This window comes from Mytilus edulis, chromosome 7 (assembly GCF_963676685.1).
Source record: "Mytilus edulis chromosome 7, xbMytEdul2.2, whole genome shotgun sequence".
Lineage (NCBI taxonomy): Eukaryota > Metazoa > Mollusca > Bivalvia > Mytilida > Mytilidae > Mytilus > Mytilus edulis.
In genome coordinates, this window is record NC_092350.1 from 19,299,248 (window position 1) to 19,317,883 (window position 18,636).

Below are 18,636 nucleotides of genomic sequence, written 5' to 3' on the forward strand. Positions count from 1 at the left end.
CATCTTATTGTATCTTTATCTCTAAACACAAATAAATCAAACATACCAAATATTTATCGAATTCGAAAATGATATTTACCCTTAGTCCAAAGTATTTTAAAAAAACTAATGATTTACTACCTCAGAAATTTTTTACTTAGCTGTATTTTGTAGAACCTTTCGGAATTTTAGGGTCCTCAATGCTCTTTAACTTCATTCTGTTATTTATGTGTCAACTTTATTTAAGCTTAACTGAGAAGTTCATTGTAGATAAAACAACCTGTCAAAATAATACGCCTGGTGTCGTTGATAAGTAATTGATTTTTGTTTCACTGGTGAGTTAATTGTAGAATACCTTTATAAGGAATACTCAAATCCACCTTCATCAGAAACGCTTAAACCTACCGTCATAAGGAACGCTGAAACCTACTGTCATCAGGAACGCTTGGAGACATATACATACTTAAATACTTCAGGATCTATACGATATTAATCGTATTAACATGAAGATAGGATTTTATGAATTATGTTACATTCTATATATTGTTTTGTATTACAATATAAACTATCTTAAGAAACTGTGGGTTTTAAAAACTAATTCTCCGCAGGAGGATTATTGCTCATTCGAATACTTATAAAACAAGTCTTCATCTGAATGATAAATAAACTCATCATAGAAACCAGGATTAAATTTTGTATTTACACCAAACGCGCGTTTCGTCTACAAAAGACTCTTCAGTGACGCTCACATCCAAAAAAGTTAAAAAGGCGACGTTTAAGAGCATTGAGGACCAAAATTCCTAAAAGTTGTGCCAAATACAGCTAAGGTAATAGCCTCTTCTTGTTATATTCTAGTGTTAATGAGGTTTTGAATACTAGTACCATTTAATGATAATTTTATGCATGCGTAGTTATGCACAAAAGTTACTTATTGTCTAGCTTTTCAGATAAATACCACCCCCACCAATATGGTCCTAAGTTAAAGTTAAAGTAGTGTAGCTATTCTTCACTTTTTATGACTTGCTGCGAAAAAGGCATCTAAAATGTCAGCATACACATTATTCATGTCTATTTCCTGTGATAAATCCGATTTCTCTATGAACGTTTTCATGAAATTAGTACAGTTTCCAAGCATGACGGTAACACCAACTGGTATGAATTCGGAGTGAATCTGTATTAAAGCTTTCATACCGTTCATGTCAATATAGTTCATAGACGAACAGTCAATAATAATATGCGTAATTGGTACGACGGGTATTTCGTTTTCATGATTTGCTTTTGACAGCGAAACTCTTTCATCACTGCTACCGCTATTTTCGCTCTGATCAACATTAATTTCAACGTTTAAGTCAGGTTGTTTTCGATAGGCTTTCGGATTAAATGTTGCTTTGTACAATTTTTTTACAAATTTATCAGCTGTGGCAAAATAAAGAGATGATTCCATTCGAAATATTGCTATTTTCGGGTTACATAATGGAATGTCGTGAGTCTTTTGATCAAGAAGGCGACCCTCCTGCTCAAGTTTTCTAATGGTATACGAAGATGACTTTTGACTTTGCACAACAACTGTCAAAAAACAAAGTAGCACTCCTACATACAAAGCGTAAGGAAAATCAATAAGGACACCACACAGTACTGTACCAACAAAGATAACAAAATCATAACGGTTTACTCGCCACAACATCGGTAGGTCCTTAAACTGATATAACAGATTTTTAATAGCTGCTATGATTATACTTGCAAGAACAGCTTTAGGTAATGATTCAACATATTCTCCAATGAAAAGTATTACAAGCAATACAAAAACAGCTGAAACCATCCCGCTTAATGTTGTCTTTGCTCCCATTGTACTCAAAACAATTGTACGAGGTGGAGCAACGCAAGCTGGGAAGCAGGAGAAAAACGAACTACCTAGATTTGAAATACCATATGCGACGAGTTCTTGATTATCGTCAACTGAATATCCGTGTTTCACCTCACAAAGTCGGGCCATCGAAATCGTAAGCACAAACACGATTATACCAATGACAGCACTTTGTCCTATAATATCTACAGATACTCGGGGTAGCTTCGGAGTTGGCAGTCCTGCAGGTATTTTACCTACTACACCTATACCGAAGTTTTCATGTAATTGTGTATAGGAAGAAATAAATGTTGATAAGACAACCAAAATTAAATCAATTGGTATTGGCATTTTCATTTTGTTTTTGTATCTCTCATTTATGACATCTTTCACCAATACGAGTATAAGTAGGCATATTATAGAGACTAGGAATGTAGCAACATGAATGTGTGGAAACGCTTTGAATATTTCAATATATACATATATAAGTTTTCCTGGTTTGTTAACGGGTTGCACTGTTATGCCAAGAGCATTAGGGATTTGGCTGGAAATGATATGAATAGCACCGGTTGTTGTAAAAGCTGCAATGAAAGAAGATGACAAATAAGATGTAATAAACCCCATTCGGCACAAACCCATGATGAACAGCAACAATCCAACAATAAATGACGAACCTGCTGCTACTGACGCCTTGTATTCTAAACCTGAAATTGCGATGTCCGGTGAAATTGTTGTTAAATGATCATTCGTGGAACCGTTTAAGGCTGACTTAATACCTGTCAAACCATATTGGTCTAACTGCAATTCTACCATTTCTGCTGTCAAAATAGCAATCACAGCATTTGTTCCGAGCGATACGTGGTGAGACGTTCCGAAAAGAACATACAGAAGCACAGGGAAAATTGACGTATACAATCCATACGCCGGTGATAATGATGCTAATATGCCCAATGCAAGTCCCTGTGGTACATGAAGGCAAGCTACTGACAAGCCACTTATTACATCATCAAAGATGTACACCCGGAATTTATACGTTCTTAAGACATTTATGACTGGAAATAGTGCTAGTAAATATGAATTTAACTTGGGAAATGTGCATTTGTCTTTTATATTCTCCGACAATGACTTAGACGAGTGCGGTGGTCTGCCATAATATTCATATAGTTCGGACTGTGTTTTCACAGATCTGGTAAGCAGTAAAACGTCAGAGGACATCTCTGGCCGACGCCGGTAATAGAATTTGAATAAGGTTGAAAATATTACCTAAAAAATACAAATAACAAAGTAAACTTTTCAATCATAGCGAAACCATAAAAAGGATATATCGATCTTACGTCGATCTCTAAATAGTTCATTCAGAGGCTATAAATTGAAGTTGTAAATAATTTAAACAGTATATCAAAGATCTTCAGCTTACATCAACTTTCTAATTTGACAAAATGACATTATCTTTTCACCATTAAGAAATTTAACTAAGTGGTTCAACTTATGTTCTGTTATCATGCAAAAACAAACATTGCACTGTTTTCACACTCGCACACAGACATACAATAATTATTGCGCTGTTTATCTCATTTGTACATGTGAATCAACATACTATTTAGCTAGAATTTGACTTAAAACTGTTATTACAATTATTAACAAAAAATGTGTTACATTATTCTTACTTTATCCATGATCAAGTGAGTGGGTATGCATTGCAAGCTCCGTTTTTAAAAATAGATGTAAGTGAACCTTCTAGTTTATATAGCTTATTTAATTGTGAAAAATGTCTACATATCTGTGCTTTTTTGGTAATAAATTGTGAAAAACAGGAAGGGCGACATAAAAATATTGATTACTTAGGGAAATTAAAGTACTTACTGTTTTACGTGTGGTTACATCTTAGTTTTCATTAGCTGTGTATACAAAATAAAAATAGTTACGTTTTATTATATAGTTGCGAGGCCAATAGCATGACAATTTTATCAATAGATTACACTTACTATGGATATGATCAAAATTGATTTTTTTAATATATTCACAATCTTTAGGTGAAATGCATTGAACAGATTTTTTTGGGGTATAAACTTAAAGATAAAAAAAAAAGCAAATAATACAAATGACATAAATGGGAATAAATGCATAAAATGAAATATCCGCACTGTTTTATAATGATGGGATGTATAGGTTAATAAATATGATTAAACACATATAAGCACCACTACTTAAAGGACAGTGACAAAACTACATTGACAATGAAAATAACAATATTGTCAAAAATAAATTAAAATTTATTGAAAAATATACTGAAAAACTTTTCTATTCGATAATTGTACTAACTAAGTTCAAAGGGTGCTCCCAAGGGTAAGACTATCAAAATATATAAATACTGAAAAGTCTTTAAAACAAATAACAAGAGATAATCAGTTACCAGTATCTTATTAAAAATATATGTGAAACATGAATAAAATGCTCCACTGTGAAAATCAACACTTAAGTCATGGATATACAATGTATGTTTTTGTATAATTAATGCATTTCAAGTATTACAGAATTCCAAGAACATTCTTTAGGGAAAACGGTACTATTTATTCTGCCATAGGCGACAATACTAACAATTCCTAAATTTACCACTTTTTATAATTAAAACCTGGATAAAACAGTTATGTGTGGTGTTAGTGCTTTATTATTCTATTTTAAAAATCGAAGTCAGAAAGTATCATGACCAATTTCCAACGGAGCTTGTTTATGTTATCCATGCCCACCGTCATTTTACACCAAATTTATGAAATTTTGGAAGACTTTTCGAATAATTCTCTAGAAAATATTTCAATAAGTTTTAAATTTAAAAAAAAAATTAAATTGTAAATATACACACTGCAGTTATTCATAGATAATTATTAAAATATATTGTACCCTTACATCCAATCACATCCTAATTTGACTTCCTTCACCTGCCTTGGTTACACAACCTAATGCTAGGAAAATGTAATAGTACCATTTTCCCTTTATAGATTTTCATTTAGCTTCAGTTATTTGACTCTCAACTGAAGAAGTTGATATTAAAAATTTAATTAAAACTCATATATTGCATTACGCTACCTTTAAATAAAATGAATACAGTATAGACAGATACAAAATATAGACGACTTCCAACTTTGTTATTGGAAAACAGTGACGCAAACAGTTTTCTAATTGCCATCTTTTCATTTCTCAGTAGAATAAACATATATCCTCTGACGTATACATCTCAATATATTATTCGGACTTCGTAAACATGTTTTTTTACGCAATATCTGCCCAGACTGGGATATAAGGAAGACCAACGGAATTTTACAATGTAAAAGATTTATCGTTACAAAAAATGGAAACGGTTGACTATATTCCGACTCATGAAAATTACGTTTCAGCGATTAATATGTCAAAATAACAGAATAGTTACCCGATCTGTAAATTTGCCTATTATTTACTTTTCCTGTGGTAACATTTTTACCTATGATTGCCTACTGTAATGCATAGTTATCTAAAGACAGCTTTAAATTTGCATAACTAAATGGAATTTTGACTTCCAAACTCGCATTTGATTTGGCTTTTGAACTGTTTTAGTGCTTTTCAATTATTCGTATTTAAAATTTAAATTTTGGATCCTCAATACTCTTCAACTTTGTACTTGTTTAGACTTATAACTATTTTGATCTGAGCGTGACTGATGAGTCTAACGTAGAAGAAACGCGCGTCTAGCGTATTAAAATATAATACTGGTAGCTTTGATAACTATCAAGCGTTCATGATGAGAAGCTAAATCCAGAAAAGTCTCATGACGCATGCATTTATTTCTTTTTCATTTTTCCTATATAACTAAGTCGATACCGTTGATTGTGTATTATCAGTCCCCGAGAGTACCATCAACTCAGTAGTCACTACTTCCAATGTGACGTGATTTATAACAAACCTTTTCACAGTTGTCTGTTTATAAATTTAGAGTCTGAGATTATAGATAAACTAAAAGTAACGACTTCTTTTTTTTTTGTCATATTGCTCTTCAAATATTTCGGTTCCTATATATTTGTGGCTTTTAAATAATCGGTGACAGTTCCTGGTAAAGGGTGCTCCGGAAAAGCGGTCAAAACGCATAGAATGTATAACTGTTTTTATTTTGATGAAACAAACGTCTGGTGTACTAAATTATAAGCTTGGTATCTTTCATGATAGCGTTACTGATCCAAATGGATGATGGCCGTAATAGCATTCAAGGGTAATGTTTCTTCAGACATTTCTACCAACGTGACTTATGATTTTAACTGATAACAGAACGAATTTTGTAAAACTACGCGGATATTATCGAGTGCAAAATAAAATTTCGTATCCCGTGTTATATATACGAATTTCTTCAATAGATATTAATGAAAATAATGTTCAAGCACATAGAAAAGTTATATGACAATGTTTAGTCATGAGAAACGTATATTTTAATTAAACAAAAAATCAAGAATACCAAGTTTGGAGTTAAAATCTGATATCTGTCGTTTTGTGCTTTTATTTTACATATTTGTTTGTTTTTATAGTGACAAGGATTATAACACAATGTTGACTGCTGGACCCCTATTTGTGACAGTTTAGCTATTTTGTCTGTTTGTGTTGCTAACACATGGTTGTCGAAATAATGGAATTTGATGTGAATGACAAACCATTGAGAGGTTTGTCTAGCTATTTAACCATGCATTTGATGTGTTTGGTACAACTTTTTTGGAATTTCGGATCCTCAATGCTCTTCAACTTTGTACTTGTTTGACTTAATAAATATTTTGATATGAACGTCACTGATGAGTCTTATGAAGACGAAACGCGCGTCTGGCGTACTGAATTATAATCCTGGTTCTTTTGATAACTATTTGGGTTTTTTATTTTGTCATTTGATTAGGGACTTTCTGTTTTGAATTTCCCTGGGACCAAATACGTTGGTTATCATCTTGAGGTTGTTGTCAGATCTAATAAAGGTAACAGTAGTATACTGCTATTTGAAATTCATAAATCGATTAAGAACAAACAAATCCGTGTTACAAACTAAAATGAGGGAAACACATCAAATATAAGAGGAGAACTAAGACACAACAGAAACACAACACTAAAATGTAACACACACAGAAACGAACTTTAATATTACAATGGCCATTTTCCTGACTTTGTACAGGAATTTTTTTAGAAAAATATTGGGGTTGAATCTGGTTTTGGAGCTAGCCAAACCTTCTAAATTCGCACAAAACATATTGCTAGTGAGTTTAGACACAGACACATGTTATCATAACTAACACTGCATTGGCTATTTCCGGTGAAACGGTTGAAACATTCTTAACCATGGAACCGCTAATAGCTCAGTGATGACCAGGCAAATAAAACCGTTCTATCGATTCTACCAGTTCTGCTGTCAAAATAACAATCACAGCATTTGTTCCAATCGATACACGGTAAAAAATTCCGAACGTAACATACAGAAGCACGTGTACAACCCATACACTGGCGATAATGGTGCTAATATGCCTATAACGAGTTCCTGGGTTACACGTAGACAAGCTACAGAAAAACTCACTTATTATTTCATCTAAGATGTACTTCCGGAATTTATAAGTTCTAAGAACATTTATGAAGGTAAATAATGATAGTATCAAGGAGAATAATTTGGACATAAGATTGAGAATGGAAATGGGGAACGTGTAAAAGAGACAACAACCCCACCACAGAGCAAATAATAGCCGAAGGCCACCAATGGGTCTTCAATGCAGCAATCTGTGATCTCAACCCTCCCAGTATACCTCTAGTCAATGTAGAAAAACAAAACATATCAATACGCACAGTAAAACTCAGTTTGAAAGAAGTCCGAGTCCGATGTCAGAATAGAAAGAAACTAAACAAAATGATAATAATCATAAATAACCAAAGGACTTCTAGCAGTTACTGACATGCCAGCTCTAGACCTCAATTAAACTGATTGAAAGATTATGTCTTCATCATATGAATATCAAGCACAATCCTATCCATTAGGGGTATTGTATTATAGCATCATTAACAGAATTTAACCCGTATCATGCCAATAACTGATTTTAGAATAAATGTGGGTTTTTTTCCGATGCAAAGACCCTATAAGTGAATCAATATCTAGGCCAGAATATGCAATCTTAAATGACCTGACAACAATATCGTAACCATATACCGGTACCTTCTTTATAAGTCTGTTGAAGGTTTTGTTAGCTTTTGAGGTGAATGCCGACATTTTTGTGCTTTGTAAAGAATACTACCATAAAAAATGGATGTTTAATACCTGAACGACTACATTTGTTTTCAATAATGTCAAAAAATGTCTCGACGAGCGCCGTAGTTTACCTTTCAATTTGTACAACTCAGACTGTGTTTTCAGATATCTGGAAAGCTGTAAAACGTCAAACGACATCTCAACTCCGTCGTTAAATGAATTTGAAACCAGGGGAAATTATAACAAGGGGAAAAACAAAATAAACTTTACTAAATTTAAGCGACATTTTAAGAGAACATATAGCATTTAAAAAAAAACATTTAATTTCAGATATGTGAACACTACTCAGGTACCTATACTAAGGACGTCAAGTCATGGTTAAAGATCTTTTAGATTTGAGGCAGCAAAAGTATAAAACTCCTTTCACCCTGAATCTAGAACTATGACCTCTTATGACCACTTTTATAAATTATTTGTGTTGAGGTCAAAACTGAAATTTTTTTCTGTTACGAGCAAGGAGAATAACACATTCGGATTTTTTAAGTTTATCTTTGTCCATTTCGAGCTTTACCATTTTATGAATAGTTCTCCCTCCCACACCATGCCATTCGACATTTGAAAGTTTTGCCAAATTGAAGTCTAAAAGAGGGACGAAAGATACCAAAGGGACAGTCAAACTCATAAATCTAAAACAAACTGACAACGCCATGGCTAAAAATGAAAAAGACAAACAGAAAAACAATAGTACACATGACACAACATAGAAAACTAAAGAATAAACAACACGAACCCCACCAAAAACTAGGGGTGATCTCAGGTGCTCCGGAAGGGTAAGCAGATCCTGCTCTACATGTGGCACCCGTCGCGTTGCTTATGTGATTACAAATCCGGTAAATAGTCTAATTTGGTAGGTCACTAATTGGTGTCTATGATCGTTTCCTGGTTTCAGGTAGTTGTGAAGCCTATGGTTAATGAAATTATCTAGTATAAGTGTGTTTAAAGGCATGCCTCGATTAAGACATTTAATAAAATTGAGTGTCACAAAATTTCTGTTCGTTCTTCTTTCAGTAGCTATTCAATGCAATATATTAAAACATGCGCTGGAAGTAGCGCCCCCGAATCAATAACCAAATTCTTAAAATTTTCAATTCAGATGTACACAATAAAGTCACTTATGCTGCACATAAGAGTGTTTATTTTTGGCCATTTAATCTATTTATTTATTTTCGATTCTTAGTTTTTCAGTAGTTTATGATATTTCAGTATGAGTATTGACCCTGAAGGTTCAGAAAAAAGCAATGATTTGTGTTCATTACATGTAAATTCGTATTAGTGTGGTTTTTTTTATTAGTAATTGCATGAAGCGGAAAACTTTTTAAATGATAGTCGGTCAGAGCTCACGTTTTTTCTGTTACTGTGTTCATATGTACAAATAAAATTAACTAACATATATAGTGTTCGTTTATTTTTGTATATTGTATCATTCAATTCAACGAGGAGTCATTTCGATTGCATATGTGATTTTTTTTTATTGTACAAGATATAGTAAATTAATTGAAAACAGTGTCAATAACCATAAAAAAAAACGAAACATCGATGTCTTTAAAACAAGCCAATAAACTAACCAGGCTTACAAAGTACTACAACTTTAGTAATTTAGCAAAAAACCAAATTATATTTTACAAAATGGTTCCGCTTATTCTTGTTTTCAAGAGAAAAGAAAATAATTAATGCATCTGCATCAACAGAAAATAATTAGCTACACGATGATCTGAGCTTCATTTAATCTGTCATCCCAGTTATTGCAATTCAATTCAATATTTTATTTTATTTACGTCTCACCTTATGTATAAAATTACACAATACATTTATAAAAGATACATTTTGTATACATTAGCCAATCTGTACGTTTTTATGAGAGACGATTATCACTTAATAGTGAAAAAATGCATCATGTTAGGTAAAAGTTCACAAGTCAGAGTGGATAGTTTAGAGTTGACACATTTCAATAACGGATCATCTCAAAAGTATGAATGTTATACTAAGAAGACCATTACCAGCTTTAATAATATTGCATTCAAAACATTTTTTTAGCAAAAAATTCAGTAAACAATTGATAATTATCTGGTATCGAGCATATAATGTGCGTTGAATATTGTCACTGGTGATCACAGTAGTAATAAATAAACGAAAACAACATTCTGGAATATGCGTCGCATTACATTATGAAACTATCAATCAATCAATCAATGAACCATTCAATCCAAGAAACGAACAAGCCTATTCAATTGATTAATGAACGCCAATTCCAGCCAAAAAATGATCAAATTGATTTTTTTTACTCAAATAGGCAGAACAGTTTTATTTTGACCTTCCCAAGTCACTGCTATTTTCCGTTAAAACACAAGCGTTTGACCTTGCGTTGACGTGCGTAAAATATATTTGGATGCTTTTCATCAGAATGACATATTTTTCAAAAAAATAAATTGCATGATTTGTGATGTTTCTCAAATTTATAGAGAACGCGTTCACTATTTATTGCAAATAAATTTGAAAAAGTAAGAATTGAAAAATCAAATCCTACCTCTTGTTCCATTCATGAAAATATCATGAACTCGTACAGTGTACAGTATAAGCCACAAAATTGTGTAAAAATAAATAAAAGAACATCATTTTATTGAAGAAAAGAAAATCATAATTCAAATTTGACTTGGCCTTTTAGTATAATATTTGAAGAGAAGACTAAAGATAAACCATAACTATAACTGTTTATCCATAAACAAGAGTAATGGTATAATTTCTAAAAGACTTTTTAACTTCAAATCTAGAATTACCATCCATGTTATCATAAACAATAGTTATTGTTACGTAATAAAAATTGCGTATGCGTACAGATTGCACAAGGACAAATTTGAACAGGTAAACAATTAAAGTAGTAGCAATAATTACGTCATTAAATCGAGTTGCGTAATATTTAATAACAATGACCAGTCCATATCAAATAAAGTGTTAGAGGGTAATTGGGAAGGGGCGACGATAGTTTTTTTAATACAATATCTTGTTAGTACTATAAAATATTCACCAACCATACTTGTTGTAAAATATTCAGACACCTGTATGTATGTATTAGCATCTCTCATAAGGGTATTTAAAGCAAAAGAAAGTTTGGAATTCAAAATCAACAAAATATTGGACTTTATACAGAATATTTACCTTCTTAAAGCATTGATTTATTAACATATAATACAGGGATACATGAAAATATTGCAAATCATTTCATTCTGATTTATTAAGAGGTATTACCATGAAATGCGTTTGAGTGAACCATGGTAGAGCAAACATTGAATCACTTCACAAAATTCTTTCACACACTATACAAATTTTTGTATTTCTAAGAAGCAATATTAAGAAAGTTATGTTTGTGCCGAGTTAATCAATAATTGAATTAACACTTTTGAGACAATAATTTATCTAAATATCTTAACTGACTGTAGATTCTCGTCTTTAAATTGTGAAAATTATTCTAACATCATACATGTCTAATTAAACATCATAGATGCATATACTTTATGTATACAGAAACCCTACTAGAATTAATCTTTTGCAAGCAAGTGAGTTGGATTGTACTGAAAACTCTGAAAAAAAGTGTGAGTAAATTCACATGAGCGTACTGATTTTGGATTTTAAAGTACTTACTTTTTCACGTATGGTTACATCATAGTTACAATGCATTTCACCAGGTTTGTATACACAAGCTTGATAAAAAAAATTGCGTTTTATAATTCAGAACTGCGCAGCATTGTTTACGCTTCTGTCATTCATAATCAAAATGGGAGATGCATGTTTCGTCTAAAAATATGCTACATTTGGGCCAATGGCAATTCGACATTCAGGCTAAATGTTAAAGGCGACATGAAGGCTAATCATTTCATGTATAACAGGTAATTTCCATGTTAAGTATCTATACTAGTCACAAAAGAAACGATACACAAGTATGAAATGTAATAAATAGGAAAGAATTAAACTATCCAATAAAAAAGATTTGCAAAGCAAATTCAAATGAATAAAATAATCTGACCAAATTTACAAGTTGGAAAATACCGAGTTATTGAACACAGGCGTCAAATTTATTTTGCGGAAAATGATGACAAAAGTCGGCACTTAATTTCAAAGATGAGAATCAAGTTTTCAAATATCTGCAAATGCAATCAAAATTTTGGGCAGACCATGTTTAATTTCAAAGTTTAAAGTTCTAATATCAATTTTAGAATTTTCGGGTGACTATACAACTTTTGAATTTTCTGGTGACTATACAACTTTTGAATTTTCGGGTGAAAATACAAATTTTGAAATATTACAAAATATTGTTTTTGCTTTTTTGCCTGAAATCAATGGTTTAGGTTATATAAAAACACTTTGTAAACATAAGAACTATTAAGCATTATTGACCTTGGTATAGTGTACCCTTATATATGCAAAATACATTGCAGTGTGTCGGTTTTTTTTTGTTGTTGCCTAGTATATATTTTAATTATATAATAATATTCTATGTGCAATAAATGACATTTTATTTATATTACCATTTTTGGTTTTAATGTTACACTTCGGTGTTGACATGACCATCTATTATATGGTAATTTTTATAATCTACTGCTTGCAAAAGTAAAAATTATTCTAATTTCTAAGTATTTCCATATCTCAGGCATAGATAACCTTAGCAGTATTTGGCACTTTTTAGAATTTTGGGTCATCAATGCTCTTCAACTTTGTACTTGTTTGACTTTCTTTACTATTTTGATCTCAGTGTCACTGGCGAGTCTTATGTCGACGGAATGAACGTATGGTGTATTAAATTATAAGCCTAGTACCTTGATAATTATAAGCATGTCGAAATGTCCCATTGTAATGTTTATTTGTGTATTTTCTCTGTACTGAATGTTCTTGCATTTATTTGTACTTTAGTCCTGTCATGTTATGTTGTCATTTTAGTGTTATATTTAATATTGCCCTAAAAGAGCGAGGTTTGACTAGACGAAACACCAGGTTCAACCCACCATTTTTCCTTAAATGTCCTGTTCCAAGTCTAGAAAAATGCAGTTGTTATCTTATAGTTCGTTTCTCTGTGTGTTGTATTGTTGTTTTAACTTTTTGTTGGACTTCACTGTTTCTGTTGTTTCGTTGGTTTCCTCTTATAGTTGATGTGGTTACCTCAGTTTGTTTTAGTTTGTAACCCGGATTTGTTTTCTCTAAATCGATTTATGACTTTCGAACAGCGGTATATAGATAAACTCATCATAGATATCAGGATTAAATTTTGTATTTACGCCAGACGCGCGTTTCGTCTACAAAACACTCATCAGTAACGCTCGAATCCAAAAAACAAAGTTAAAAAGGCCAAATAAAGTACGAAGTTGAAGAGCATTGAAGACCAAAATTTCCTAAAGGTTTTGCCAAATACAGCCTAGGTAATCTATTCCTGAGGTAGAAAAGCCTTAGTACTTCAAAAATTCAAAGGTTGTGTTAACAGTTGATTTATGAATATGACCATACCAATGATAATTCATGTTGGCACAAAAGTGCTGACCACTGGGCTGGTGATACCATAGGGAATTAAAACTCCACTAGCAGTGGCATCGACCCAAATGTTGTAAATAAAGTCATCATAGATACCAGGATTAAATTACTACTGTTGCCTTTATTTACCAATCAGTTTTCCAGATAGTGTTTGCTTTCTGATCGCCACACGATTGTGACAGTTTGAGTAAGACAAGTCGTTATAGCCCTAAATACCATTTTATTTTTTTACATGTACATACATATTGGTTAATAAAATACATATAAGCGTGGGAACAAATAACATCAGCTATAAAAAAAAACTATTGAAAATGGAAATGAAAATGTGCCAAAGAGACGACAACCCGACTAATGTGTAAGGAGTAAGTATATTTATAAATATAGCTGAAAGAAAGTAGATTGACAAATATAGTCAAATGACCTTTGTAAGTATTGTATGTTTTTTTTTAAATTTTAGTCCATTATATACGTTTCGGAGTGTAGCGTGACGTCCACTTTCACTGAAATAGTACACGTTTTTTTAAGGGCAAGCTGCAGCCCGCCTCCGGGTTCGACATTTTCTAGCTGTGATAAAGACCCATTGATTGCCTTGTTCTGCTTTTTGTTCTTTGGTCGGGTTGTTTTCTCTTTGACACATTCCTTATTTCCATTCTCAATTCAATTTTATAATTCCAAAAATGTGCGCGGAAAATAGCTTAAAGTATATTCGTAAACAACTAACCTCAATAGGTTTTGTGGTAAGGTGTTCCAAATGGTAGGAAGGTTAAAATACTTCAAAACTATAACGTCTTTAATAGTAGAAGCCCAAAAGATAATCATTCAGTTACTACTATCTGCTTGAGATCAAATGATTCACTATTAAAATCAACACAAGTCAAAGATCTAGTTCATGGATAAGTTATACATTAGGCAAGTTGGTCTGATAGGGATTATAGCTTTTACTTAGGTTTGTTTTGGGTAATATAAGTCCCTTCAACTGTTCTTATATATTCTTTGCTTTTAAATAGTCGGCTTTGAGCGTTTGTGGTGAATGTTAATCCAGAAAAGGCTTCAGACTGCTGAAATTTAAAACGTGCTGTTTTAATTTTTTTAGTATCTGCATTTCTTATTGGAGAAACCGCTAAACAAATTTCTTATAAAAATAAAAATTTGTATACATATATATAATTGCGCTACATGAGTAAGAGTATAGATTGGTAAAGAAATATAGGAAATCACTTAGCTGCCAAATTAGTAAAAAGTAAAAAAGCAAAACAAAACAGACCACTATGGAAAATTCAAACCGAAAAATCCTTTATTAAATGGCAAAAGCTCACACACATCAAACAATAAGAAAACAACTGTCATATTCCTGACTTGGTACAAACCAAGGGCAATGAAAATTGTCACTGTGCATGTTTTATAGTCACCATCGCGAAATGTTTGACCGATTCGATTTTTCCCAACAGGTTTTCGAGGTTTAAAAAGTTAATATATCAGAAATGTTATCTGTAAATTTACCGGTTCTGTCCATTTCTCTGTGTTATCATTTTAACTGTGACTTGTCTACCTTTATGCATACATGTCAAAAGCCAACCATGGCATAACTATTTGGAGTTTTGTTTTTTTCAATGCTCATCAAACTTGATTTGGCTTTCCAACTTATATAATTATATAAAGCTAATCGTTGAGTAACCTGTGCGCTGCTGCATCGTCGTACGTCATCATGCCATCATAACCCAATTGGACCTAATTCTCCTCCACTTAGGCGAATTGTCTTATTGATGAGTACTTTATTCCGTGCAATCCTCTATGGCTTACAAAAAGCAGCAGTAGATTATTTATGCTTAAATCTCATTCATAGAATAAGAAGATACAAAACGAGTTAACGAACCCAAATTTGAGGAATTGCATGACCTATAAAAGTAACGATACCAGATGCTTCGACCAGGAAAGCACCTCCTGCTAAGCATGTATTACCGCCCATGTGAATCAATACTTAGCCAAAAGGTCACTTGCTATAAGTCGATTAAAGGCTGTTATTGTGTGTTTTACGATCTAAGACCATGAAAACAAATTGCCAGTTTGTTGAGACAAACATGCCTGGCATTGGTCAACCAATGTGTGATGTTGGAGTTTAAACTTAAGTTGTATCAATTTCAGTCGTTCTTCATAATAACCATGTTGGACTATTTTTCTGTGTCACAAGCACATCCTTGCCAGTTAAGCATAAATATGTACGAGCGTAACGTATCAAATGAAATATGTAAACGCACTGAATGGCGCAAGGAGGAAGTCGACAATTGAAAGCATTACTTTTGTCGTAGAACTTAGTTTGAAGTCGTCAATATCGAGGAAAGGGTCAAGATAAGTACTGATACCTCTTTTTTTAATATATACACATGAAAACATGTTAATAGAGAATAGTAAATGTTTTTTTTAATATTCCATACGTTTCAATACGAAACATCACATTGTTTGGGGATCAATACGGTTTGTAACATTGAATAAGCCATAGCATATACATATAAAAAAAAAAATTACGTGATTTACATATTAGAGGTTTGAAAAAGCCTATGGAACCGTGACTGATATCGATAACGTGACGTCATGCAGGATAGGGTTGTGGTTAAGCCTTTCTTACTGATATTGATATCATCATGATCAAAGAAGGCTGATACAACACGATTGATTGTCATTGAGCGTATTACACATACAACTTACCTTTATTTTACAACTAAGTATATGATAACAGATGATAATAATAAAATATATAGATAAAACTATGAACATGTCTTGCACACATTTCCCGTATCTGCAAATGGAGATTGGTTGGGACTAACCTTTACTATTTGGCTCTCGTTTCTTGCTCGGCCATAAACTAATCTTTGATTTTCTCGTTTGAATTTTTCATATTTTGTCTTGTTTGATGCTTTTGTATCTAACTACGGTTTGTGTGTTTGCTCATTGTTCAAGGCCATGCAGTTACGTAAAATTGCGAACATCCACTTTATTTGACCTTTGTAAATATGTGTCTCATTAGCAATCACATTTCACTTTCTTGTTTGTTATTGTAGTAAAAATCAATTACAGTTTAAAAAGATTTCATTTAAAAAGTTTACTGCAAGATTTAATATTTCTATTAAAGAAATCTCTGTTTTGACATTTAACTATAGGCAATAAAGTTATCAAGAGGTTATTATTATTCCTATGGCGCATTCAGTATCAGACTTGTTCCTGATTTGTTGCAAATTCCAGTTGAATGACACCATTTCAGTTTGTTTTTTTCTAGAGGATATTCTATAACACTAAACTAAAGATATATATTTCGCTCCACAGTAATTTTTCTCATTTTATTTTTATGGTGACGTTTGTTCATACATGTTGGCCATCATACATATCATTGTATGTATATCTCTAAAAACAAATACAAAGTATTTGCTTAATTCGAAAAGGAAAATAACACTATACATTATGTGTGTCTGAAGCGCTTAGAAAAACAAATGCTATTCAGCCTCATGAATAGTTTAAACTAGCCGTTATAGAAAAAAAACCAAAAAAAACAAACATTTCGGAATTTTGGATTCTCGATACTCTTTTCAACTTTGTTCCATTTTTTGTTTTATCTTTTTTGTTTTTAATTTAAGCTTCAATAATAAGTTCATTGTAGATAAAACAAACTATCGTAATTATAAGCCTTATGAGTATTATGTCGTTCAAATGTGTTTGAACTTGATTTACCGTCATCAGGAACGCTCAAACACAGCGTCATCAGGAACGCTTAAACTCACCGTCTTCAGAAACGCCCAAACACTAAGTTTGAAAGGAAAATGTAAAATCACAAAAATACCAAATTTCAATGAAAATTCAAAACGGAAAGACCCTAATCAAATGGCAAAATAAAAGGCTCAAACACATCAAATAAATGGTTGCAAAATGGCATTTTCTTATGTGAAAAAATGTAAAATTCACCTGGTTTAATAGCTACCTAAACCTTTCACTTGTATGACAGACGCATAAAATTTAATTATATTGACAACGATGTATGAACATAACAAACAGACATAATAGGTAAAAATGTAAAAATAGAGGTACAGTAAATAACAGTCAACATTGTGCTAATCACTAAAAACACAAACAGATGTGTAACAAAGAAAGGAGGAATAAAACTGAACTTCAAAAGAAAAGCCTATTCCACCTCAGGTGTGAGAGAATTGTCAAGTTCTTTGCCTGAGAAACTCAGAACCTTATTTACTCAATGATTTTTAAATTATCATGGAGAAGCTTAGAATGATTTGTTGTAGTCACTCTTTTTAAACCTAAACAATGCGATAAAAAGTTAACCCCCAATAGCTCTGTGATACAATATGAGTGATTTTACCTATTTGTTAGATAAGACGTAAAATGATTTTTAAAAAGTGGCGTAATTTATTAGAGTTCATGGCCATATAATATTAGATTTTTTTAAATAATATATCTTATGAATAGTTAAATAGAATAAAAAATAGAGCATCTTTCTCAAACAGAATGTAAACAATCGTATCACAATGTGAATAGGATGTAATGAGATACCGTTACATTCTTTACATTGTATTGTAATTCAACAGAAAAAACCTCAAGTACCTGTAATAAAATAGGGAATAAAATCCAATTTAAATAAAATTCAACGCAATAAGAAGATTATTGCGCATTTCATAACTTAAAAAAACTAGCTTTCATCTAAAAGAGGGACGAAAGATACCAAAGGGACAGTCAAACTCATAAATCTAAAACAAACTGACAACGCCATGGCTAAAAATGAAAAGGACAAACAAACAACAGCACACACGACACAACATAGAAAACTAAAGAATAAACAACACGAACCCCACCAAAAATCTAGGGTTGATCTCAAGTGCTACGGTAGGGTAAGCAGATCCTGCTGGCACCCGTCGTGTTGCTTATGTGATAACAAATCCGGTAAATAGTCTAATTCGGTAGGTCACATTCATATAAATGGTATATTCTCTTCATTTCAAGTTAAATCAGGTTT

General features: G+C 32.2%; 1 protein-coding gene across 2 annotated transcripts; it reads right to left on the reverse strand.

The window, feature by feature from the left end:
* Positions 1-11,902, reverse strand: LOC139480942 (sulfate transporter-like). Of its 2 annotated transcripts, none has more exons than XM_071263928.1 (2): positions 11,723-11,902; positions 1-3,085 (listed from the first exon to the last, which is right to left on the reverse strand). In XM_071263928.1, exon 2 carries the CDS (start codon positions 3,035-3,037, stop codon positions 986-988), a length of 2,052 nt encoding a protein of 683 aa, XP_071120029.1. In that variant the 5' UTR covers positions 3,038-3,085; positions 11,723-11,902; the 3' UTR covers positions 1-985. The 2 variants fall into 2 exon arrangements, with proteins under 2 accessions (XP_071120029.1, XP_071120028.1); XM_071263927.1 differs by lacking the exon at positions 11,723-11,902 and adding an exon at positions 3,686-3,742.
* Positions 11,903-18,636: the final 6,734 nt, after the last annotated feature.